This window comes from Toxotes jaculatrix, chromosome 2 (genome assembly GCF_017976425.1).
Source record: "Toxotes jaculatrix isolate fToxJac2 chromosome 2, fToxJac2.pri, whole genome shotgun sequence".
Taxonomy (NCBI): domain Eukaryota; kingdom Metazoa; phylum Chordata; class Actinopteri; family Toxotidae; genus Toxotes; species Toxotes jaculatrix.
Window position 1 is genome coordinate 19,411,160 of NC_054395.1, and position 25,247 is coordinate 19,436,406.

Below are 25,247 nucleotides of genomic sequence, written 5' to 3' on the forward strand. Positions count from 1 at the left end.
TCATATTAAAAACTAAGAAAGCTAAATATCGTCAAAGAACCTGCAAGCCCCTTCTCCACTGAGGTTGTGGCTTGTTGTCCCTTGCCGCTGGCTGATTAAATATGCAGGAAGGTCTCTGATAGTTTACCTGATCTGCTGGAGTATAGTTACAGCCCTGCATTGTCCTGATCGGGGCAGGAAAGACACACACATCTACTGTATTAAAGGGTTAAGTTTCCACAGACGTGAGCAGCAGACTCACAATGCTCACGCACACTCATTATTTTCCACATTTTCCAGTTATCTGGAGACAGATTCAATCACGCCCATTTAGAAGTTGTCTTTAACTTTGACTGACAATTAAATACACTTCCATTTTCTCATTCCCTTGCTCACAGTGCCTGCTCTGTTCAGCGGCCAGTCCCCTTCTCGGTCCCATCCTGATGTGAATTGCTTTTAGAGACAAGTGTCTGTGAGATGAAGCTGCTGCTCAGGTCTGGGAGACACCAGTATGTCTCTGGGGGAGTGGACTACTGTACCAATCACTGTCATTCATGATGAGACGCACCTGGCACTCGCGCACACACACAAACATAAACGTGGGGAAGGGTACGATGGGCCACTCATGAGTGAGACAAAAAGGAAACAAGGGGCTCTTGAGGAATTTTAAATGAGGGAAAGCTGAAACAAACTGCTGAGGAGAGATGAAGCAATAATGAGTGGATGGAAGGAATGAGGTGAGAAGGGAGATCCTGTGAGAATCACTATCCTCTCTAAAATGACTGACAGACAGCAGAGGAATGGAGACCTGGCTTCAAGTGCACTCAATATCTCCTCTGGTTTGTCCACTTAGTCCAGGAAACCTTAGCTTTCTCCAAGTGGGGGGAAAATGGCACTTCAATTGCAGGGAAAAAAGAACTTCCCCAGATCAAGGATGAGAGTCCAGTAATAGGCACTGACAGCATATGTGTTTTTTGTGTGTATGTGTCTTTGGTGAACAGCACTGACGGGGATCAGGAGTGCAGTAACCTATGAGAAGTGACAAGAAGACAGGCTACAGAGCACCTTGATGTGCCCAGTGTCAGGAGCATTATAGTCAATTATATATCATTCCTTTGTCATGCACCCACATGTTAATACATAAACATCCATTCACATATTTTAACAGCTACACTGCGTGCCCACTCAATAGCATAATTTTCATTTCAGCTGTGGAAGAGACATTTACTGGAAATAACAGCAACAATTATAGTCTTCACCGACAAGATAATATGTTTTAATGGTATAATACTCATGTGTAATATACTGCATAAACTGTTTTGAATGCAACCCTTTGGCAACTAAATTGAAATCCTAACCTAGACAGTTTATTCAGAAAGGGGTATATTAATCAATTATGATCTGTGTTGAGTTAAGTTGTGTGCATGAACACATGTGAACTCTAAATTTCCTTTTTGGAAATGAGAAATTATTTTTCTTAAGATAAGACTTTTCAGAGCAGCCGCAGTCGTCCTGCCAACTATATTTTTAACTCATTAAAGAGTAACTTGACACTAAATTCACTTTTCTGTGCCGTCATCCTCGTCCAATTTTATACTGTTTATTACAGCAGAAGTTATTTTCCTTTTTCCAGAGAAAAACAGTAATTCTGTCCTCTAGACCCTAAATTATTCTGTGAAATATCAATGATGTACCCTGGGACGATCTGCCCCCAGATTACGAGACAACATCGCGTTCACCTCTCTTCTGTCACTCTCCACTTCTGCTGCATTTGGTGAAGCCTCACTAAGTTAACATTAAGCTAGCAGGTCAAATGGCCCTGAACCACCGCCTTGGCAGGCATTGATGGTGGACACTTGGGGAGACTGTCAGTTATTGCTCTCTGCTGTACTGTGTATCAGGGTTCTGTCAGTTGCCCTTTAAAGAAAGGTTCAACACACTGAAACATCTCTTCAGAAGCTTCGGGTAGGTAACCTTTAACTGAACCTGCCTTTCGCCCACATACATGAACACGCTTCCAGATTTTCTACTGCATCGACATGCAATGAGTTTTCCACTGATGCTGGATAGTTTGCACCCTAAAACTGATACTGACTTTTTTCAGGAAGTTAGAGGACAAAATGAGCAATTAGTAAATTCTCCCTGATACTGTTCGGCTTCAGTCAGCATAACTTGTCGAAACTGAGAACGAGGGAGATGTGAAAGTGAACCACAGGCTGGGGAGCCCCTGTCTGCATTTATCTCTCTCTCTCTGTTTGGGTTAAGATTGCAGTGGGCCTATTATAAAGCTAATTTGGGAGGGCAAATCATAAAGTGATTGCGACTGAAATGCTTTCTGATCATGCCATAAAGTTACGTCAATGGCAAAAGGACGCGCGCACGCACACACACACACACAAATTTACTTACATGCCATTTCAGTTGGACACACAAACTAAAACATGAACACATAAAAAAAAACCACCCACTAAAAACCAATTCCTTTAAGTATGATGTATTCAGTTGACTGCAAGGGCCAAAATTCCTTGCACATGTATGGACAATTAGGCCTAATTTTGGCCCAAATTGCTTCCTGTAATGATGAGTGGACATAGTTAGCAGGCCTCTCTCAACTGGCGAACACAAAGAGATCTAAAGTATCAGTTCCAAGTCCAGAGAGCGATGGAGAAAAATGCTAAATGATCTACTCCATACACATACACACCTCCATCTCCCAACATGCAGCCCACCTCCATTCCTAACAGCAGTGATAAAATCGTTACTGTTCCAGAGTTAAAAAACTTCAAAGACGAAGGAGAAAAAGCTGCCAGCTTTCTCCAGCCTTCTGACTGACTGACCCGCCCACACGTACAAGCCCACTGGTGGACTAAAAGAACCACACGCATAGACATTTTTTCCACCCACCTCAACGTCCTTTAAAGACACAGAAAGAGAAAGAAACCAAGGCAGAAAGGACAGGAGCTTGTATACTTCTACAGTTTCTTGTAGGGTATCTGAGAACAGATGCATTATATCGCAGGTCCTTGCATGTGTGTTGTTGCGATGACCTCTTGTCATCTCACAAGTGCAGTAGGTGGGCTATAACAGAACAACATACACACTAAAATGCAATAATGTTTTAATTCCAATGCCACAGAAAGCTCCACAGCCTTAAAATATTATGGCCCTCAATAATGTCAGTATTGTAGCAATGTACAGACATCTTCATTTTCAGGCCATCTCATCCATTTGAGGCTGTGTGTATCTTTCCAAGTGGCTCTGTGCATCATGGTGAGAGTTTGTATCTGTGTGGGTGTATTTGTGTGGGTTCATACATCTGGAGATTTTGCATGTCAGTGTGTATGTGCAAGTGCGTCCGTGTGTGCGTTTGTGTGCGAGCGCCTGCACACTGACCTCTGTCTGCAGTGTACTGGCGCGTTGCTCCTTGGCGCTGAGCGATTCCTTTAGCACCTCGATGTGTTGCTTGCAGTCCGAGTTCTGATTGGTCAGTGTTTCCAGCTTGGTCTGCAGGGCCTGCATCTCTGACTCCTTCTTGTTCAGCTCCTGCTTCAGCTGCTCTATCTGGCAATCACATACACATAAATTTGTTCAGAAAAATTTAAGTGATCATTGAGTGAACTGATAGACTTGCAGATAACAAAAACTGTCAAAAGCGAGAAAAAAATATGGCTTTTCACTCAGGCAAATACACACACAAAAACATATCACACACAAACCTCCTGCAAATGTCTGTGTTGCTGTTATATATTACTGAGTCTGACTTTTTTTGCCCCCACACTTTGTTCCCTATGAACAGACCTTCCAAAACAAGCAAGTGATTTGAAAGCACACATTCATTTGAATGCAGGCTTAAACATGCTATTTAATATGGCAGTGGCCAAAATGAATAAGGTGACAGCTCGCTCATCATTCAAAATCACACGGTGAAAAGAGCAACTTTTTCATTCTTTTCTTCTTCATTTTAAAAAGAAAATCTCAATATTTCCCATGCTGTGATCCAGAACTTTTCATAATTCATTTAGACATGAAATTGTAAACTATAATATCTAAATATGCCAATTGTGTCATGAGACATTTATTTGGAGAGATGATGAATCACAATAATGAATTATCACTCAGCCCTACAATATCAGTCCTCACTCAGGCCTACTGTCTGCGCAGTGGACACACCAAACCAAATAGCCGAAGGGTGAAAAATACATGCAGGAAAAATATTACACTCACATAGCTGAAGGATTACAGATTGTTTTAAGGAAGGCCATACAGAACAGGACAGAGAACCACAAAGGAAATCAAATGCACTAACAGAGGGAGGTTTCTGTGCTGAGGCTAGCAATGTGCAGAAGATTGGCATCTGTCTACCGGTGCCAAAAATGCAAAAAGCTGATTCAAAGAGAGATTTCTCTAATTGTGTGTGAGCAGGGTTCACCTCATAACAGGGGAATTCTGAGTGGACCACAGCTTGGCCAATCAGCCCTCACTCAAAGAAAGAGAAAAGAGCCCAAGAGAACAGGGAGGGACAGAATAAAAGCAAACAGGCGGCCAAAATGTGAGGTGGAGTTAAAAAAAAAAGGGGACTCAGAGAGAAATGATCAAAGAGGTTACACTGGTGAGAAGATAGTAAGACAATGAGAAAAGGGAGTTGGAAAATGGGTAGAGAGTGGACCAAAAAATATGACGAAGTGATGGAGTATTACAGATAAAACAAGGAGCAGTGAATTAAAAGAATATCAGGCAAAATTAAAGAAATAATGAGACTAATGAGAGGGGTACTTCTGCTTGTTCTGTGATCCAAGGCTGTTGGGTAGGGAGGAGGAAGGTGGGAGATGGTCTGATGGAAGACACACATGGTGACAAGGGCTGCTCCTAGAGGGACACAAAGACAAGAAGACAGCAAGCCAAAAAACTACGGCACACAGTCAGCTGGGAAAAAGATACAGTTTTCCAGCTAGCTATGTGCTCAGCCACGCACGTCCACACTTTGCACTCCTCAATCATACAACTGAGGCTTCGAAATTTTATACTTGGTGAAGTTCAGCAAAAATTGATTATCTGGATAAATAAATTGACTAATGCCCACTTATACTTAAACAAATCTTCGAGCTCTCAGATGCTGCTTTATAGTGTTCAAGCAGATCAAAGCCTGGAGAGGAAACCGAAGCGGACAGCATCCCTGTCATCTCTGGTTTCTCTCTTATCACAGTCTCACCTCAACACCAGTCACCACCTCTGCTGAAAGACTAGGACCCTAAACACTTCAAGGATATAGAATGAATCTGTGCGCCTGTGCAAATCCGTGCGCGTGGTGTCTTTCTGTGTTTCTGTGCGACTGAACGAAGAAAGATGGGAAATGGGAGAGTGAGCCAGGGCCATCCCTGTGATGTATATCATCCCTGAGCAGTATGGGTGAGGAGAGAGCTCCTTCCTCTGTCGTTGTAAGTTCACATTTATCTGTCAGGGCCCCATTCATAAAAACATCTCTTTTATGATTGCATCAGGAACTTCCCCAGTACAATGACAAATGGGCCCTACAAAGAACGCCATTAATGAACCAAAGAGAAACATTTTCACATGGAGAGCTAATCATGGGCTTCAGCCATCCTGGACACACAGCTAGAAACTCGGTGAAACCTGAAACTAAATTTTTTTTAACCGTGGTTCCTGTAGGACCATGTTCATGGGCCTATTCTTATGTCCGTTTGTCAGTCAGCACACTGGTGTGTCTCAATGAATAAAACAGCATACAGCCAGGGTTAGAGAAATGTTAGCCAGGTCTTTCTGCCAGCTAAAGGTAGGACAGTAAACAGACACGGTGAACTGTAAGCTGATAGGCCTAAGTTTGCTCCCTCCAAACAATCAGCCGTTACAGAGCAGTACAATGCTTGGTCATCAAATAGGTAAAGTACATAGGGCACACAAGAATTGAAGGAATGCATTCCTGAGCGTTGGCTTTGCAGGTATCCAGGCAACACAGGGGGTTCAGAGCCTCAATATAGCCGGCAAAAGACATAACATAAGATTTCTCCATACTTAAGCTTGCTTTCTATGAGCATGCAACAGAAACATACAGCATGCAGATGACAGGTTCTCAGGCAGTAGTCATTGATGTCTTATTAAGGCAAACATGCATCACTCATGCATGCATCACAGGTCATGCAGTGTGGAGTCATCTCAGGTGACATGCAGAGACATTCTACCTTAGTCTTCATAAATTTAGCATGGCTCTTGTAGACCTCCACCTGCTTGAGTTCATCCTGCCTGTCGTCAGGGTGCAGCAGGCCACTGGTCTTCAACATCTGGACCTCATCCTCTAAGTCTCTGATGTTCCTCTCCAGGGAAGAGATTTTGGTGTCCTACACCAGCAACAGTAGGCAGGCAAAGAGTAAAGAAAGATCTGACTATGGACATTAGGTTCTGGTCCATAATGAAGCCTCACATTTTTTTATGTTATTGTTTGTCTAAATGTCTGTCTGTCCATCTATTGATCTATCAATTTGTCTTTCTAAAATGTCATGTACAAGAGGAGGGAGAGAAGAAGTTGACAAAATTTTGTTGCTCGGAAAAAGAATAGTGGCCTTTACAATTATAACAGCTCTCTCATTCACCTAGTCATTACTATGAACTCTATCTGTGGATGAACTATATGAGTTACATTGAAACTAAATATATAACTACTAACAAGGGGGGAATAATAACCCTGTACAATATCTGCATGGATCACTTTGAAAAGTATTTGGATTTCAAAAAAAACAAAAAAACAAAAAACAAAAATAGCATTAGCAAGCATTCAGCATATTCACAAAAAACCTCATAGCATCCTGTATCTAAATTATAACATATTAATGTATAGCCCTACATCTGACTAAAATGTCTGGAAAAACAGTGGAAATGCAAGCAGTTGTGTGCAGTCAAGATGTTTTCCTATGCTGTATCTATGAGGGAATGGAAGGATCTGTCATGGACAGGTCCTGAGGTTGTTTAGCTGCATAGGTTCAGACATACGTTAAATGCTAAACCTTGGAAGAGAAGAGAAAGGTAATTGAATAAATGGAAACAGACTGCATGATGCCATCAGCACAAACCACAGGCAACATGTAAGCATCTGACCTCTATTACATCCTCTGACATCAGCCCTGTCTAGCACAAGGTGCTGGATTTACCATCCTAAACACACAAACACATATAGACCAAGCGGACAGTAATTTATAAAGGTACATATAACACACTCACAAAAAAAAGGAGTGTATGCAAGGACAAAGACTTTCAATGTACATCCCGAAAAAAGTCAAGGTGGGGCAATCACTCATTCAGGGGAATCCCTCCACCTTACCCAAAGCACACAAACACACAAACAAACACACACACACACACACACACACACACACACACACACACACACACACACACACACACACACACACCTGAAAATGCCCACACATGCACTTTGCTATTCAACCTTTTCCTGATTGCTATCTGTTTCTGCCCCAAAGCATAGAAAGGGAAAATTTAATCCAGAGGAAGAGAAACAAGGCAAATCCAATGAAAATACACAGGGTAAACAGCATTCGGTACAATAGGAATACATGAAATAAAAGCTGTGCCGCAAAACCACTGAAACACAAACTACTGTACTCCAACCAAGAGGGAATTTATAACAGGGATAGAGGGAAACACAGATGCTGTATATATGTAGCCCATGCTGAGTAGACTGAAGAATCAAGAGGTGAGCACTCATTACCGTACCTGCCAGATAACATCAGGGTCAAAACAGAAAGGGGGGTTGGTGTTCTGTAATTACAAAGATGAAATATACACCACTTAGAAGCACACACACACACACACACACACACACACACACACACACACACACACACAGACAGCACAGACACTGGGACAAACAAATGAAGTTATTGTATTTCTCTCACTAACTCTCCCCCTTCATATGGCTAATCCCTGTGGCAATGTTTGTTTTGCCTTTTCCAATTAATGCAGTCAGATTTAATTTGGCTTCTCTCATGCATTTACAACACTATGGGCATCCCTGGCTAGCACATGTGCAGTTTGTTAATAGGCAGACAAATCACAAAGTATGTGTGAAAAATAACTGTGGTTTTGCTGTAAAGGAGCCACTTTTGGAACAAGCGTTAGCTGAATGAACACTAAATATGTGTGTGCGTGGGTGTGTATGCAGACACATGTGGAGTCAACTGCATTTTTCACAGCTCTAATGACTTCAAAGGGCTGAGATGAGAGTGAAAGCTTCCATATGTGACATTTGAAACAAATTGAATAAGTGCTCAACTCTGCATGGGCCAATAATGGACTCTACTTGGGCATGGCAGCTGTATAGACACGAGGCAACAAGAGGAGAATGTTACTTAGATTATTTGTGCATGTATGTTTGTGTCTGCACCTACAACCAAGCCAGATCCTCCGCTACTGCTCACATTACAGCCGTGCTCATCTATAATTAAAGTTTTGTTGGTATGAAGCTGATATCAAACTATACCAGAAAACATGCAGCAAAGAGCACTGCTGAAACAAGATCCCAACATCAGATTTACATTTTTTATCAAAATACACCTACCACAGTTTAAACTCACTGATCTCAGCTAACACAGCTGATGTTACAAACCTTAAAAAAATTATGAAGCTGAGAACTGATCTATTACAGCAATACACACTTATCATGTAGCACATTATTACTTAAAATAGGCTTTTAAAATTGCCTGCTCTTGTTTCTTGCATTAGTCCTACCTTCATATCAATGACAGTCTGCAGAGCCCTGGTCTTGGCCGGATCGGCCTGGAGCTGGTTCCGACGATGGAGCTCCTGGGGAGGGACCCGGTAAAAATAAGCCTGGCGGCTCATCATCTTTAGGGCTTTCTAACACCCACAGCTTCAAAGCCACTTAAAAAGATACACTGAGCAGACTGACCAGTCAATCTTTCCCTGTCTTTTTTTATATCACATTTTTCATGTCTTTTGTTAAATATTGCTATGTTTTCCCAAACTGTACATCCTCAAAAATTCTTGTTTTGCAAAAAAAAAAAAAAAAAAAAAAATCCTGTGATCTTCAAGCTAAGTAGGTGTCTGGTTTAATACTCTCCTGAAGACTCCCGCTGGTGTCTTTTTTCCCTACTCTCTCTGGCTTCCGTCTTTCTGTCTCTGTTCGTCAGCAGGCAGGAGACACACTCAGCTATAGGTCATATGAATCTGTCTCCATTACTCTTTGAGTCTGAATCTTTCTATTTGTTATCTCTCACTTGTATTCTCTGTCCCTCTCACAGATGTCTCTGGCATGCTAAAGCTCTCGCTTAGCAACACTTTCTGCCAGCACATGCGCTAAGCTTCTTCTATCAATAATTAATGATAGCTCTGACCTACAACTATGCCTACACAAAAGCACACACACAGTCAGCCTAATGGGCACGCAAACACACACACATACTGAAACACAAAAAGGGAAATGCACGCGTTAAAAGGAAAAATTGAGTGTATTAGGCCATGTTGTACGTGTGCCCACCTCGCATATGTAAGTGGGCTGGACAAAATATTAGAAAGACTTTCAATATCAAGTGCAAAGCTACAGATACAGCTAAATCAACACCTCTATGCAGGCATAAGAGTGTGAAGTCAGAGCAAAGATGCCAAACATTAACTGCCCTGCTATGATTCTCATGTAAATTAACTCTCATACTTAAGTTGAGACCCAGCACAACCACAGTCTGATCTTCTGGCCACTAAGCAGCTACAGTGAAGAAGTTGGGGGTTCAGGACACCTCAGTTGTGGTAATGAGGGAGTGGCCCTTGCTCAAGGACACCTCAGTGGTGCCAAACACGGCCCTTTCAATCCCCACCCAGAATTATCTGTATCGAAGAGGCTTGTCAAAGCTTTAAGCCACCACTTCTGCCTACATGGAGGACTCTTTTCACTGCTATTGTATTTGATTGTACACTGCTACAGTGTATGCTGTGCTACAAGGAAACAAATTAAGCGGCAGAGGTACAGAAAGACGCAACAGGCTGCCATTGCTCCCACCTGTCCCAGTTCTCCCAGTGAGTTTAAATGAGAGGAAACAAGGGCCTTATCCTCTTGTCCATGTCAGCCATGGATAAGGAGGGATTACTGTTCCTCCCATAGACTGGCATGTCCACTGCTGCCACAACCCTAATCTTCTATTGACCATATGTGTATTAATGTGTCACTCTGAGTGTGTATGTCACCGTCTGCCTGTCTGTCTTTTCGCCTGCCTGTGCACATTTATCTGTCCCTTGGTCAAAGTGTGTGTATTAGCTCCTTATCAACAACGGTTAAAGCGCAGTTCTCAAATCTGTTGTGTCTCTCAATGGGGGAAATTAAGTCATGCAAGAGAGCATGTCATCAAAGACTGTCTACTCTGCTCCACATGTGTCAGAGGACCGAGCATATGGAATGAATAGGATCAAACGTAACACTATAGCAATAAGTGCCGGCATCCTGAATGAAGGATACGGTCAAAAGGTTCAATTCTAGCCTGAAGGCAATGGTGTCATGTACGCCATGCACAGACTAGAACATGCACAGATTACTACATAAACACACACAAACTCTCTCACACACACACTCATCAATCACATTCCCATCCTTTCTCCATCAGTGAGAGAAAAAGGGGAAAAAAAGGAAACACATTTGCTTGCCACAAATGTGAAAATGCGTCCGCCCATCAGCTCAAAAGAGCAGTTTGAAAAGACAAAGGGAGGATCATAGGGAATCAAAGCCTTGCTGAGAAACAGGGAGAGGGTGAGGAGAAGGTTTGAGGGGTGTAATTTTGTCCCGATAAACTTTTCCGCTCAAACATTCTGGGAGATCAACAGAGCGTGGCGAGTATGTGGTGCCCGGGGTGTGGTGGGGTGGGGAGCACTGTGTGTGTGTGTGTGTTTGCGGATGGTATTTACAGTGGTCTTCTAATGTTAGTTGAGAGGGGCTTCATTAGCGGAGGCCAAAAGTGGCCAATCAAGAACAGAGCCCTAAAAAGCTCCACCCAGGACAGGCCTCTCAAAGATTAAACTAACCACAACACATAGCATATCAGCTCGGGGAGAAAGAAAGAGTGTGTAGGAAATGTTGATGGACAGACAAACAAACGCAGGCAGAACAGGAGGTGAGAAATGAGAGAGAAGAAGACATCAGCATTTTGCAGCTGATTGGCTGGTGGCATTCAAATGTGAGGACAAAGAAAAAAGCAGGAAAGAAACTGAAAAAAAATGGTGGATCTGCTGACATGAACTTCCACTTCTCCTCAACATGCTGGCACTAGAAAGTTTTAAAAAGCTTCACTTCTGAAGTTTCATCAATGTTCGAGAGAGGGTGCGGGGGCAGACAGAGAGGGCCTGCCAAAAACAGCAGCAGGACTTCTGAAGCCAGTCATACTATAGAAAAACAAGGGAACCATAAGTGCTTGGCCCTTACATTCTGAACAGCAGAGCAATGCCACATACTCAGTTTTACGGATCCAATACTGAGTGAGATGTCTTCATATACAGTAGAGGCCCTAACTCCTACCCAGAGTCCCTAAGGGCCATATGAAATCTGCAGTACGATATGTATGAAAGTAGATATGCCATCTCCAAGTAAAAATCTCACAGTGAGAGTATGCATGTGTGTGTGTGTGTGTGTGCACCATTGGCAGCAGGTCAGGGCTGGGCAGGAACAGAGCAGTGGTGCAGCTGTTATTATTGGGTCTACAGGGACCTGGCGGCTGGGGAGAGTCGATTAGGCCCAGATTTATGCCTCTCAGCGTGTGTGTGTGCGTGTATGTGTGTGCCATCACACATAACTTAAGCTCACAGTCCGTGCATGTAACCGCCACAGTGGTTGAATTCTAATAGAACACTGCCGCTTTTTGGACAATGCTGGTACTGCAGAATTATAGAGTATTATAGAGGAGAGGCTTTTTGAAATGAAGAAGTCAAACATACTACTTTATATGCGGCTTCCATGTTATTCTAAAGAATTATGGTGATGTTAAGTGTGATCATTCTAAGAGCAAAGTGAACAGGCTGACATAGACGTGCCAGTGTTTCTCTCTCGGACCTGTGCAGCTAAGACAGACTGACAGCTGACAAAGAAAAAAAGGAAACGCAAGCGAGAGAGCAGCACTACACGCACCATCCCCTGACGACGTACAGCAGTAGGTGAAGGAGTGATGGAGTGAGACGTACATCTATACATACTGTACACCAGCTGATCATAGACGCACAAACACAAACAGCTGCTTCAAGTAATTCCACATCTGGTCATGGTCTATACATGCTGAGTGGTACAACATAGACAGAGAGAAAAGGGAAAAGACAAAAAAAGAGATTTAAATTCTCTGATTGCCTCTTACTCAATTCTCTGATTTGAGTAAGAGGCAATCAGAGAACCCATTCAGGTTTATACATTTTCTCACCTATCCGCTTAACTCTCCTTACATTAAAAAAAAAGATAATATAAACACAAATTAAAGGTGATAATTTCTCTTCAAACCAGCATAGAACACCACGAAAGCCCCCATGTCAACCCTCAGACATGTTTGAAGGATAAATGAAAAGAGAGGCGAACCGAAAATGAAGGCATTTATTATCCCAGCTCAAGCTAAACAAGCTCGGCCATTTAAGAGAGAGTAATGGGTGCAGTAATGAAAGGCAGTTGGGGCTGGTTTCCTTTGGAGCTAATCAAAAAAACTGAGAGTAGTGCCCCCTAATAGAGGCAATAGCTGCAGTACCATCATCGACTTTCCTTCCCCAACCATGACAAGTGCAAGTGTAAGGCCAAATTACCCCTCTGACACATAAACAATGGCAAGAGGCCTTCACAGGAAACAGGTTTCTTCTTACAGTTAAATGAGTGCATAGAAATCTCTCAGTTAATCTGTATTCAACCCAAACTTTAATATTCAAATTCCACACCAAACACAAACTGATGAAAACATCAAACTGTCAGACTTGACAATGTTAAGTTATAAAAAATGCAGAATTTCTATTCATAAATGTTGAATTTTTGAGGGTCAGAGATTTAAAAAAAATATATTTTTTTTTAACCTTCTAAAAACTGATTGATTCAGCTGTGGAGATTTATTGAGACCTCATTCATTTGTTGTTGTTTGTGGTGAATCTGCACAACGCACCCTCAGAACTACATTATTCACTATCTTCAATTTGTTTAAATAGTTCTCATATCTTCATTGAATTTTGGACTGGCTTGTCATTATTATTAAACTATTATAAAAAATGACATTCAAAATATTTAAAATATATCTTTTTACTTTCATGTAACGGACCTTGCACACTGTTAAACATAAATCTTAACTTGGATACAATCTATGATCTTAACATCTGCTGTTCTGTATATACAATCCACACTATTAAAAATACAAACAGCAGTTCAAATAGCTTGGCAGCCTATGAATATTGAGTTTGCTGCTTCTTTCAATTTAAGCGAGGCTTTGGTTTTGGCTTCAAAACTGAAAAATTAACTGCTACACTAACTCCAATTTGAACAGTAATCAATTCAGCTCAATTCAACACATCAAAGTATGCAAGTATGCAAGCAAACCTGTCTGCAGTCTGTATGTCTGTGTGTGTGCGCGTGCCTCTCCATCTCTCTCTCTCTCTCTCTCTCTCTCTCTCTCACACACACACACACACACACATATATACATGTATCCACACACGGAGACTCCATCACCCCATCTCAACCTCAGAAGAGAGGAGGCCAGAAGGGGACGAGGGAAAAAAAACGAAAGAACAACAATCACCTCTCTTTTCAATCAGGGCGGTCAGAGTGTTTTCCCTCATTAATCATACATTAATATTCAGACAAACACAGGCTGTTTTTCTACCTTAGAAAAACACTCCTTTCTCCCATCTCTCCCACTCTCTCACCTCTCATACCCAGTCACCCCCTCCTCCTCCTCCACTGCACACACAGTATGTGTTAAGCTGTCAAGCAGTTAAAAATAGCACAGCACACAGAGTGTGTGTGAACAGGTACTCACCTCTTACACACATAGCATGGTTAGATCCTATACATATGCACAGAGGCACTCAAGTACACACATGCACAGCACTGGCTGCATTAGCATGGGCTGAAACACTCTTGTTCCCCTCTGACAAAACCACCACGGTGACCAAACACCCGGCATGGGTGGATATCCCATCAGCCACTGGCAGCCCAGAGAGGGAGTGTCCTCACTAGAAACGCTAAGCCGACAGGCCCCAGATGTGCACACATGCTCACATACACAGAGACACACAAACACGCACGCAATCATTCTGACTGGGCACGGCAAACAGAGGCAGACAAACAACACAAAGACAGAAAAACAAGAACGTCATGACACAAACAATAGTGAAGGCAAGCGTAGGCATATACACACACACGCAAACACACACACACACACACACACACACACACACACACACACACACACACACACACACACACACATATACACACACTGACAGAGAGGTAGAGAAATTAAAGGCTAAGAAGATTTAGGAGGTAAAAATAAACAAGGCAGGAGTGAGGAGCACAGAGCAGCGTACCGCTAGCCCTCCTGGCAAAGGATACAGACGCACCTGTGCTACACCAACACTCTATGGAGGCCTGGTACTTCTAAATTCTTAATCAATCAAATTGAATCTCTAATGTGTAAGACAGAAAAAAACAGGAAACGTGACTTGGCTCCAAAATCACAAAATACGATTGGTTTGTTTTTGTATTTTGACTGAGAATTTTTGAAGAGCTGAAATCAAAATGTCTACCCCATTAAATTATATTTAAATTTTTATTGCACAACAAGCTCACTGCATGTTATGTGCTGTAGAATAAATTCTAAATGGCAAATGCTATGTACAAAGCACAGACAAGTGCCAATTAAGCAACTGCAATATGAGCATTTGCACACCCAGGAACACAGATACACACACAAACACAGAGTCAGATTGTAAAACTGCATGGCTGAGCAAAGGCTTAGAGATCTCCGTATGTTAATCTGGCCCATTGATAAGACCTACTGAGCTGCTTTCCGCTCTCACCACACAACACAGACACATTCACAGGTACACACACACACACACACATAAAAAATTCATTAATTAATCTCATCACTGAATATGCAATTTAAAATAAATACATACGTAATTATTTGGATAAAGCATGAATATCGTGCTTTATTGTGTTTATGATTCATGATTACTAAACAACACTACTACTGTTAAAAAACACTTTTTCATTCTCTGGAGCCTTAAAACATTTGAGGAAGAAAAACACACCTCTCTCACATGCATGTTCTCCAGCTGAGCCTCAGCCTCCTGCGCTGCCATGGTTATGATGCCTGTCCGCTGTCCCCGACCCCAGTTCCCCTGACCTTGACCTTGGCCCTGAAGCATCTCCAACAGCCTCTGGATGCTCTCGTCCCGGGCGCCCAGCGTCTGCTTTTGAGAGTCGATTCTCATCTCCATCTCTTCCATGGTCTTCCTCAGCAGGAACAGCTCTTTGGCCTGCCGCTCGTGCTCCGACTGCAGCCGGAGGAAATTCTCCTCTGAAGGATCCAGAGGAGGGGGTGAGGAGAAGCCGTCACACCCAGGCACCTGGCAGGGGCTGCATGGCCGAAGAGAACTAGGCGCTATCACTGGACCTTGGCTGGGACTGTAGAGAGGCTGATTTGGGCTGTGCCTTGGCCCAGGCTGAAGGGTGTTGGCTGGGCTGATTCTCTGTGTGGCTACTGCAGTGTTACAGCCATACCCAGGGCTGTGAATGATGATGTCAGCTTCCTGTTGCCTTGGATTGTAGGTGTTGGATGGGCTGGCTCTGGGGCTATTTTTCCGTCCAGGACTGTGCAGGTTGCTAGGGCTTTGTCTGGGGCTGTGGCCAGGACTGAGCCCCCCTCTGTGGTCCTGGTCCATATGGAGTTCCCGATAGGAGCCAGAGTTCCCCTGCTGTCGCTGTTGCTGCAAACGACTGTTCATCTCCCTGTGAGCCCTCAGCTCTTCCTGAAGCTCCTGAACTGTTAACGGAAGCTGATAAGAAGAAAAGAAACAAAACAACTTGAGCTCCCATGCATTTGATAAACACACAAAGATACCACACACAATTATAAAAAAAAATCCTAAATACATGATGCCACACACACATATATAGATATATATAAAAAATATATATGGTGGAGTACATAAAACAGACCTTGTTTCTTCTGATATCCCCATGCTGCAGCAGAGAGATGTGACATAAGAAAGACACACACGTATAAAGCCAAAATAGAAAGCAGACAGAAAAGAAAAAATATACTCTAACTAGCAAATCATTTAGATTACTTCAGTCTCCTTAATTTGTAAAGTTGTTGGGTGATAGTCACATGTTTTGGCCACAAGGGGGCAACATATCACTTCAAAACACAAGGAGAACATACAGTATGGTCTGCATTTGAAAGTCAAAGTGACTTGCAGTGAGAACACTGAAAGGGGGAAAAGACAAGGTAAAGGGTGGTGGTATTCTACATGAAAATTTCCAGATTTAGAAATCAATAATCAGTTAAGGATTATTCATTTTAAATATCTGCAGACAAGTGGACGGACTGATAAAACAAATACACTTTCCCCCCAGTTTCTTGGCTTTACAATCATATAGAACAGAAAACGCTAAATGTCATGTGCACCATCTCATCAGTGCATGGATAAGACTGAAGAGGCTTACCAATGCACTGGCTGACTTATTTGTCAATACATTTATTATTTGTCGATACATGCATTTGTCAAAATATTCATTCCATCAAGAACTGATCACTAAATGACACAGATGGATTGTGTTGCTGAGGAAAACACATTTCATGTAACATGCCTGCTTTTGCCGCATGTTGCAGTGCTAAGCAATACAAAATACAATATGTTAATTTGCATTCACAGCTCTCATCTTTCCTGACTGGTCAATGGAAATTCAGTCTGCGCTTGAAACCATGGTCACAGAGAATTCTTGATGACTGACTGACCAAGCTAAGAAAATACTCTAAGTCAAAGTCAAGGAAAAAAAAACCACACAGCACAAGTATCCAGAAGAGTGTGAAAGATTCAATGAATCAAAGTTGAATCACTAATCTTTTCATCTGTGTGATATTACTAATTTTTCTCAAATATCCTAACTCCTCTGCTCGAGTCCAGAAGGTGGGGAGCGCCAAGGACACGGAATTGAGATGTAGGAGGGAGGCGAAGGTGAGCATGGATAATCAATGCAAAAAGCTAGCACTGAATATCAAGTCAGAGTGGGTGGACAATCACCACACACTCCAAACACGCACACACATACACATACACAACCGAGACTGTAGACACAAATGCATATGTACAAAATGTACACACCACACATACACACATACACATACTCCACACAAACAGATGGTTAGGGGACAAGTCTGCTGCAGCTGAGAGAAAAGGTGACATTCCTTATGCTAATGATAAAGTTTGCTTGTCAGACTGAACTTCTCTCCAAGTGTCTCAAAGGGCATAAAAAAGGGGAAATGGAGAAGAAAAAAAAGAGGAGAAAAGTGATAATCACAAAGGAGAGATGGGAGATAGAGGTGATAAAGGAGCATGAAGTGACAGCAGATAAGAGTTAGAATAACATCTTCTGCATGAGGTATAGCTTTTCTGTTTTTAAAACTAGTACATGAAAGAAAATGGTATTTTTTTTTATTTTTTACGACAGGACTGTAAACATTGCGAGAGAAAGTAAAGGTCAAGCTGAAACAAATAGGGTTGTTAACAATTTAATGAGTGATTGATATTGCTATCGAAGCTGCGATCGTGTGTCAACTAGGGTTACATAAGAAAGAGAGAGAGTGAGAGTGTAAGAGAAAGAGACGGAAAGAGGAGAGAGAAGAGCTGCAACTATTGGTCAATTAACTTATTAGTCAATCGACAGAAAATTAATTTGATTGATTAATTAATCAATCAATTGCGAAAATAACTAGTAGGTGAATGAAAATATTTGTTAGTTGTAGCCCTGACAGAGAATATAATCCTGGTCGACTTATTTGTTACAAATCACACCAACAAGAGAACTGGATGACAACTGACACTAAATTTGGACACATTACCGCTATGAACTAAAATTCAGGAGAGTGATCAGGAATTCTGCATGACAGAAAAAGAGTAAGTCTGGAGGGCATATCATAAGTCGTGCATTAATGGATTCCATTAGCTCTGCTCCCAGTAGCCTATTATATTCTCATACGTGTTCGCAAAAGGTACACAACAGTTAGGTTATCGTAAATGTACAGGTACAGTAAGTGGTTTCAGCAGATAAACAAAAATAAAAGGAGGGTGAAGGGTGAAGATAAAATGACAGGACAAGACAGCGTGTTAATATGGGAGAGACAAATGAAAAAAAAGTTCCAGTTTTATGGGTTTGTCACCTGAAGGAGGAGAACAGACCCAAACACATCCATCTAACACAGACAGGGCCAAGTCAGGACCAGACTGTAGATACACAGACTGCTAACATTGACTGTCCTGTTCCATTTTAATGCCGCAGACACAAAAAACACATTCATTGTCTATAAATCTTACTGAAATCCCTCTGGCAGCTTTGTGGGTGGTGAAATAGTGTGTGTATCTTTTTGTGTGTCTGTATGTGAGTTGTGTGTGCATGTGGCTTTCTCTTCAAGAAGAGAATGTTTAGTGGTAAAGACAGAATTGAATGCAATCTTGCATTCAATTCTGTTTGTTGAAGAAAATATTTTTGGATCTCCCTGAAAAAGTTTTTTTTTTGTTTTATTTTTCCAACTTTTTGTTTTTAGATTTTTGGTTTCAAAATGAGAAGAATGTGTGCGCGTGTGTGGGTGTCTGTGTCACGGTGTCCACACACTGTATGACAATGTGAGATTAAAAAAGCTATAAATACAAATGCAGAGGTGGCTCCTTGGTTACAAGAGGGAGGAGTCAGGTGGAAGAGTGCGGATATAATTAAAGTTTCTGCATGCTTCTGTGAGAGAGGGGAAGAGGAAGAGAGAGCAATAACGAGATTCAGCAGAACCCACATGAGCTGTATAGTGTGAAAGAGTCTCAGAACAGATGAAATATATCTTATATAGATTTCCAGGTCTTTCCCTCCAGAGAAACACTTGTGTTTTACCAGCAAACAGACACATGAGAAAGCAAAACACACAAATGGAGAAACAGAATGCCTGCAAGATAGAAAACAGGAAGACGGAGAGCGAAAAAAAAGACACACAGTGTGTATATGCAGTGAGACAGACAGATGGATAATGCCTGAGACTGAGTGGGCCAGACTCCAGGGAGAGGTAGCACAGGACAGACATGGTCACTATTCCTTCATGAGTCGCTGTGAGTTTTTTTAGAATCTGGCTAACACTTAGACTGGCTGCCGCTGGGGGCACGTTCCCATGGAAACTCAGACAGTGCTGAGCCTGGAAAACATCTTTACAAATGAACTACACAAAAACCTTTCTATGCAACCTTGAAGATGGGAACAAAAGGTATGATGTGCAGAGGAGATGGGCGGGTCGACACAAAAACTCTTTGTGAGCAGACAAATCAAAGAGTTTCATTTTAAACTGAAATTTCCACCATTTGAAAATGGCGAGGCCTTCTCTGACAAAGACTTGTAGGTGTTAGAGTGACTCATTGTTTAATACTGAAGTTATTGAGCATTGGATGAGATGGTCTGTGTTTTGTTCACAGCCGTTTAAAAATCTTCCTCAACGTGGCCAGAATGTATTTTTGAAACACACTGTTCGATTTGTCAGTTTTCTCACCTGTAAGTCCTCTTGGTTGGTCCTGTATTGGTCCTTCAGAACTGAGGTCCTCACTCCCTCCTCCCGCCTAGCTCCCTTGTCTCTTTTTACATCGGGACTCCAGAAGTTGACGCTGTTCATGCTGGGACCTGTCCTTCCATCCCTCCCTCCATCTAGTTCTCTCCTCAGATTTTCATTCTCCCTCTGCAGCTCCCTCAGCTGAGCCTGGAGATCAAATGTGCAAACCTCTCCCCGTCCAGCAGAATCCAGTGTCTGTGGATGCCTCCCAGACTGGCGCCGCAGACTGGAAGTCCCTGCAGAAAGCAAGGTTTGGTCTCCATAGTTGTCTGATGGGTGATGTAGCCCAGAGGAGGTGATGTTTGGGCTGCTGCCCGTGGCTGTTGTCCGGCCAGTGTAGGAGGAGCGGCTGGTGCTCCTGCCAAGCGTCATGGTGCCTTTGGGGTACCCACCAGAGGGTTCCAAGGAATCCCGCTCACTGGGGTACATGGTGCCTGAAGTGGCATAGGCAGCACTCAAAGACTGGATATTCTCCATAGACAGGGTCTTACCCCCGGGTGCTGTCGCTGAACCATGAGCTGCTCCTTTGTCTGCTGCTGTGGCTGGTTTGCTCTTTGAACCTGGCCTTGACACCGACCCTTGACCTCCTGCCAGTTTAGACGCTGGTGCAGGCACACCCCCTGACACAGAGCCGGGTTCTAGCCCTGAGCGGGAGCCCGGTGCTGAGCTAACAGCCTGTTTGCCTTTCCCTTGTTTAGGGGATCTTGAGAAGCGTGAATGAGATGTGCTGCCGTCAGCATGGCCACTACTCTTTGGGCCAGCAGAGAGCTTGCTCTGCGAGGGCTTGGCTCTAATATTTAAAGGCATTTTTTATATGGCAAAAGTGGACTTCTGAAGGGAAACTGTTAGGGTTGGGAATATTTTCATGCCCCTTTATGGAACAAGACTGAATAAAAAGGTTTGGAATAAAGGCCACCTCTCAGCCTCTCACTTTTCACCTGTCCATCCCTGATTGTTTAGGGCTTGAGGCTGAGTCTTATTTAGTCCTATTAGAGGAAAGTGGAAGTGACTGTTGGCTACACGGCTCCCAGACACAGAGGCCAGAGGTCTTGTGGTTTCAGCTACAGTGAAGGACATCATGGATTCTAGACAGGTAAAAGTAAGACAAACATTGAGAAAAGACAAATCATCAGTTTTACTTTTGCTTTCGTTTTTTTTTATATTTGCTAATATGCATTTCTCAATACCAAGCTCACTTTTTCAAAATTCCTCACGCAGTCAGCCTAACAGAGGTCAATGTGGACTAAACTGTAGATACTTTTCATTGATCTGACACAAAATGCAATCAATGACCACAACTTTTAAAATTCATTAACTGTTTTCTCTCTCAAAGTCAAATACCACCAAAACTCTGAAGAATGTAGACATGCAAAATGGACTGTAAATAGATTTCATTGGTCCTTGATGACCTCTATGAAAGACTTGAGAAAGGTGAGGAAATAGGGGCAGGTAAGGCTAAATCCAGAAGGTTTTTTAACTTTATGGGATGCTGTGGCATTTCACTGTTCTCTCCCAAATACAGAGCGGTTATCAGCCCTTCCCAGGATGCTGTCAGTCTTCCTTCTGCCTTACTCTTCATCTCTCAACTCCACAGAGGAGTCCTGTTCCTCATAAAGGTGAAAAGTTTCAAACATCATCCACTTGAGCAAAATGTCTGGACATATTTGTAGACGATTGCCAGGGATGGACCAGACAGGCAAAAAGATTACTTCCCAGGTGTAATGCAAGAGAGGATATACAGTAAGGTGTAATGTGGATGAGAATATGCAGCCAAATGCATAAGACAGGGCTGACTACTGCATTATTGGAATAAGCAAGCAATACGCAAAATAGGGAACCACTGATCTCATGGTCATCTTCACTTATAATTACTCTCTCTTCCATATCTGGGGTTATGAGAGTGATGGGACAGGAGAACAATCTCTCTAATCACCAGGCTATAGATTAGTGTTGCAGCAGGTACTACTGGTGACTCTTAGGCCCTTGGCAATTATGCTTAGAACGCACCTTGCATAGCCACAATCACCACAGTAGGTGGTGGGAAAAAACAGGGATAGAGGGACCAGCTGGATAATTTCAGCACCATGGACAGCACTAAATCTACTCGTCATGAAGCTCGGGGATTCCAGCGCCAGCGCAGGTCTGAAGGAAACTGGGAGAAAATCGTGTAATTGGCTCCACCCATGGCAGCAGGCAGAGGGAATTGGGAAACCAGTCTTTATTATCTGCCATCCCTCTGGGCCACTTGCAAATTCATGGTCAGACTTTATCAGGCTGCAGACATATCAGAGCCTTAGGCTTCAACTAAAAATAGAGGACAAAAATAGGCACTTGGAATTTAGGCTAAATCATACTTGGAAGGTACAGCATGTTAAGACTGTGACTATATTAGGAAAAAATCAACATATATTAATATCATATTCATATATCATACTAAATGGCACGGGGTCATTTGTTGTATTTGAGGTGTAAAAAAAACATACATTAATACAAGCAGGTAAAAAAAAATATCCTCAGGGAATCAAAGTAAGCACAGCCTAGTCTGTGATGGACCAGATATTGGAGACTGTCTGCAAAGCAGAGGCAAATCCAAATCATAATCCCTCCTCTAATCCAAGAGGATTGGGTGCTGGGAGTCACTGCTCAGGATTCAACTGCGAGATTGGTTAAGTCTGCTTGTCAGTCATAACATAGCTGTCAATCCTTTATCCATCATTGTTTGAGACAATGAATTTAGCCTTATGTGCCACCAATGAAACCATTAATTCCGTGTATAATTTTACTACATTAGATGTAAAATACATATATAAAGTGAACCTACGTCTTCAGTGATGATGATTAAAATAAAGCAACATATCATAGTGTCTCTAAGCCTTTCAAAACAAGGAAACTGCAAACGTGTTGTACCTCGCTACTAGTAAAGCTCCGTGTATGGTTTGCATTAAGATGGAGACATCATAAGTCAGCGTAGCTGGTCAGTTTCGATGGGTATGCGCCAAGTTTACGCAGCTGTATAACCCTCACGTCAAACCACACTGACAGAGCCAAACAACTGACACACAAAGATCGGACTGATGAAAATGCAAAACTAAAATGCCACAAGTAGGTAACGCCTCACTTCAGACCGGTCACTTACTTCTGAGTTGGCAGCCAGCTGTTGCCGCGAAGAGAAAAGTCGAGTCACCACCCAAACTGCAACAGTCGTTAATATGCATGATAATATATTGTCCATACGTTCCCCTCTCATGAAGCTCAACATGCTGCCAAACTAACGCACCACGAACTATCAAGCAGACATCACTACAGTTCATGAGTGGCACGAGTAAAGCGGTCGTTGTGCATGTGACCGCGCAGCCTGGACACAGACGCCCGAATAACTCTACTACGACCACGGCATGAAGGATTAGTTTCTTGCTCATATGCACACGGCTACATGAGTTCGAGCTAGTACCTTACATAATAATTAATCTGCCGCACAAAGTGAAAGCACACAGTTGCATTTGTTTAAAATAATGTTGCGAAACGATGCCACGAAGTCCAGGTGTGCGCTCAGTGTGTGCTCCAGCTTACCGGACAGGCACCTCTCCATCACCGTGAAGTCTCAGCCGTACCCTGTCCGACCTCGGCGCAGGCTCCATGATCTCATCGGCTCAGCTCTCTCATGACCTGTCCTGCCATCGGGTCCGCGTGGGCGCGCTCACCCAATCTGGCGCGTGCGCGTACGACACTGCGTGGTGGGGCAGCACGAGCAGCAAATGATTGGAGGTTGTTGTTGTTGTTTTTTTTGTTTTTTTTCATAAACCTACATGAGCGTCAGTTGGGCATAGTAAATAAAAATCAATTGCATGTAAATTCAAACAAATAAATAAATGAAATTGCGGTCCAATCATTTTTCCTGCACAACAAATATCCTGACATCCATCAGTAATTTAATCCCATGAAAGTGAGTTTATTATGTTAGATGTATGATAACTAATCTAAAATTGCACCACGTGATAGGATAAAGCCACAACTAGTATTGAATATGTTAAAAAAAAAAAAAAAAAAAAAAAAAAAAGCCCAAACAAAACAAACAAACAAAAAACAAAATAAAACAAAAAAAACACTGTAGACCTGGGACAGGGCTGTTCAGCAGTCTTTAGAAACTTTAGGCGGGAACTGCAGCTGTTCAGCTTACTGTACATTCACTCATTACAACTCATTCAGTAAATGAGTAAGAAAGTGACATTCACTCTCACAGAAGAGATGCTGTTTGTCAGTCGCAGCTCCCAGATCACGAGACAAAAAATGAAACTGGGATTCCAGCCCTACAGGCTAACACAGGTGTATAGTGCAACCAGCTGCCCTGCCCCAACAGCAGGTCTTTTTTGTTTACTTTCGGTACCTTTGTGTGAACTTCTGTCACCTATCACTGGATCTCCTCTTTTAGTCAGCCGCCTGCAAATTGGTGTAATGACACATTAGCCCTGTCCCAAGTTTTCCCCTCAAACTTCATGAGAATTCACGTTTGACTTTTTTCTCAGTTTGAATGGATGCAGCTGATGAAGTTTGTTACAGGTCATCTGTAACCTGTAACAAATACTCACCAGTTTCATTTCCTCTCAACATCTATACAAAGAGAAGTGAAATTTTGAAATAGGGGATGGGGGTGTTTAATATACAGGTACACTCCAGTATGTTCTTGCAATACAACTACTAATACTATGAATGAAATAGAGCCAGTGGAGTGAAATCGGGCCCAGTTTATTTGTAAGGTCCAAAATCAGTGTCTCTAATTTAACTTAAAGTTAACAGTGCCTTAACTTTACAGCCTACATACAACCCAAGCTTTCTGAAGCCAAGGATTAAATCACTAAATATAAAAGAAAAATAAAAAACTGAAGAAACTTCTGAATTGGAAAGAATTCATGACAAAGTCAAATTATAAATTAAAGCTGCAAGCAGCGATGACGGGCCCTCGCACCCCTTGCGACCCGCGGGAGTCGCAGCCGGCGCAGCCAAGAGTACCAGAGTCCTCCTATGTCCTCTCCTCTTCTCCCCAGTACACGTCATATTACAAACAGGTTATTTCCTGTTACCAGCAGGGGGCGCCACGAGTAAGGCGGGAGTTTGACATATGGAGCCGTTCAGGGCAGAGCCCTCATCATGCTCATAAAGTTTGAAGATGTTTGGATAAAGTATGTGGACGTGAGAGCCATTCAAAATGTCATGGCAAATTCACCAAACGCCACCTAACTTTGGCGGGCCACAGAGGCCACGCCCTTTAACTTAGAGAAAACTCTGTTATAACTTTTGATCATCATGGTCTTGAGGTGAGGTCCACCAGATATGAAGTCGATCGGGTGAAATCCCTAGCACGAGTTCATCCGCATACCAATGGTGGAAAGCACTCAAATTTGGCCGCCAAAAACAAAA

General features: G+C 42.6%; 1 protein-coding gene across 3 annotated transcripts in view; it reads right to left on the minus strand.

The window, feature by feature from the left end:
- The window catches only part of LOC121192311 (ERC protein 2-like), a 145,723-nt gene extending 122,232 nt beyond the window's left edge, over positions 1-23,491 (minus strand). For all 3 annotated transcript variants that reach the window (XM_041053961.1, XM_041053946.1, XM_041053954.1), the window contains exons 1-4: positions 23,403-23,491; positions 19,776-20,917; positions 15,280-16,026; positions 3,373-3,540 (exon numbers count right to left, since the gene is read on the minus strand). In XM_041053961.1, coding sequence (XP_040909895.1) covers positions 3,373-3,540; positions 15,280-16,026; positions 19,776-20,639 — 1,779 coding nt within the window. In that variant the 5' untranslated portion in view covers positions 20,640-20,917; positions 23,403-23,491. The remainder of the gene's footprint in view (positions 1-3,372; positions 3,541-15,279; positions 16,027-19,775; positions 20,918-23,402) is intronic.
- Positions 23,492-25,247: the final 1,756 nt, after the last annotated feature.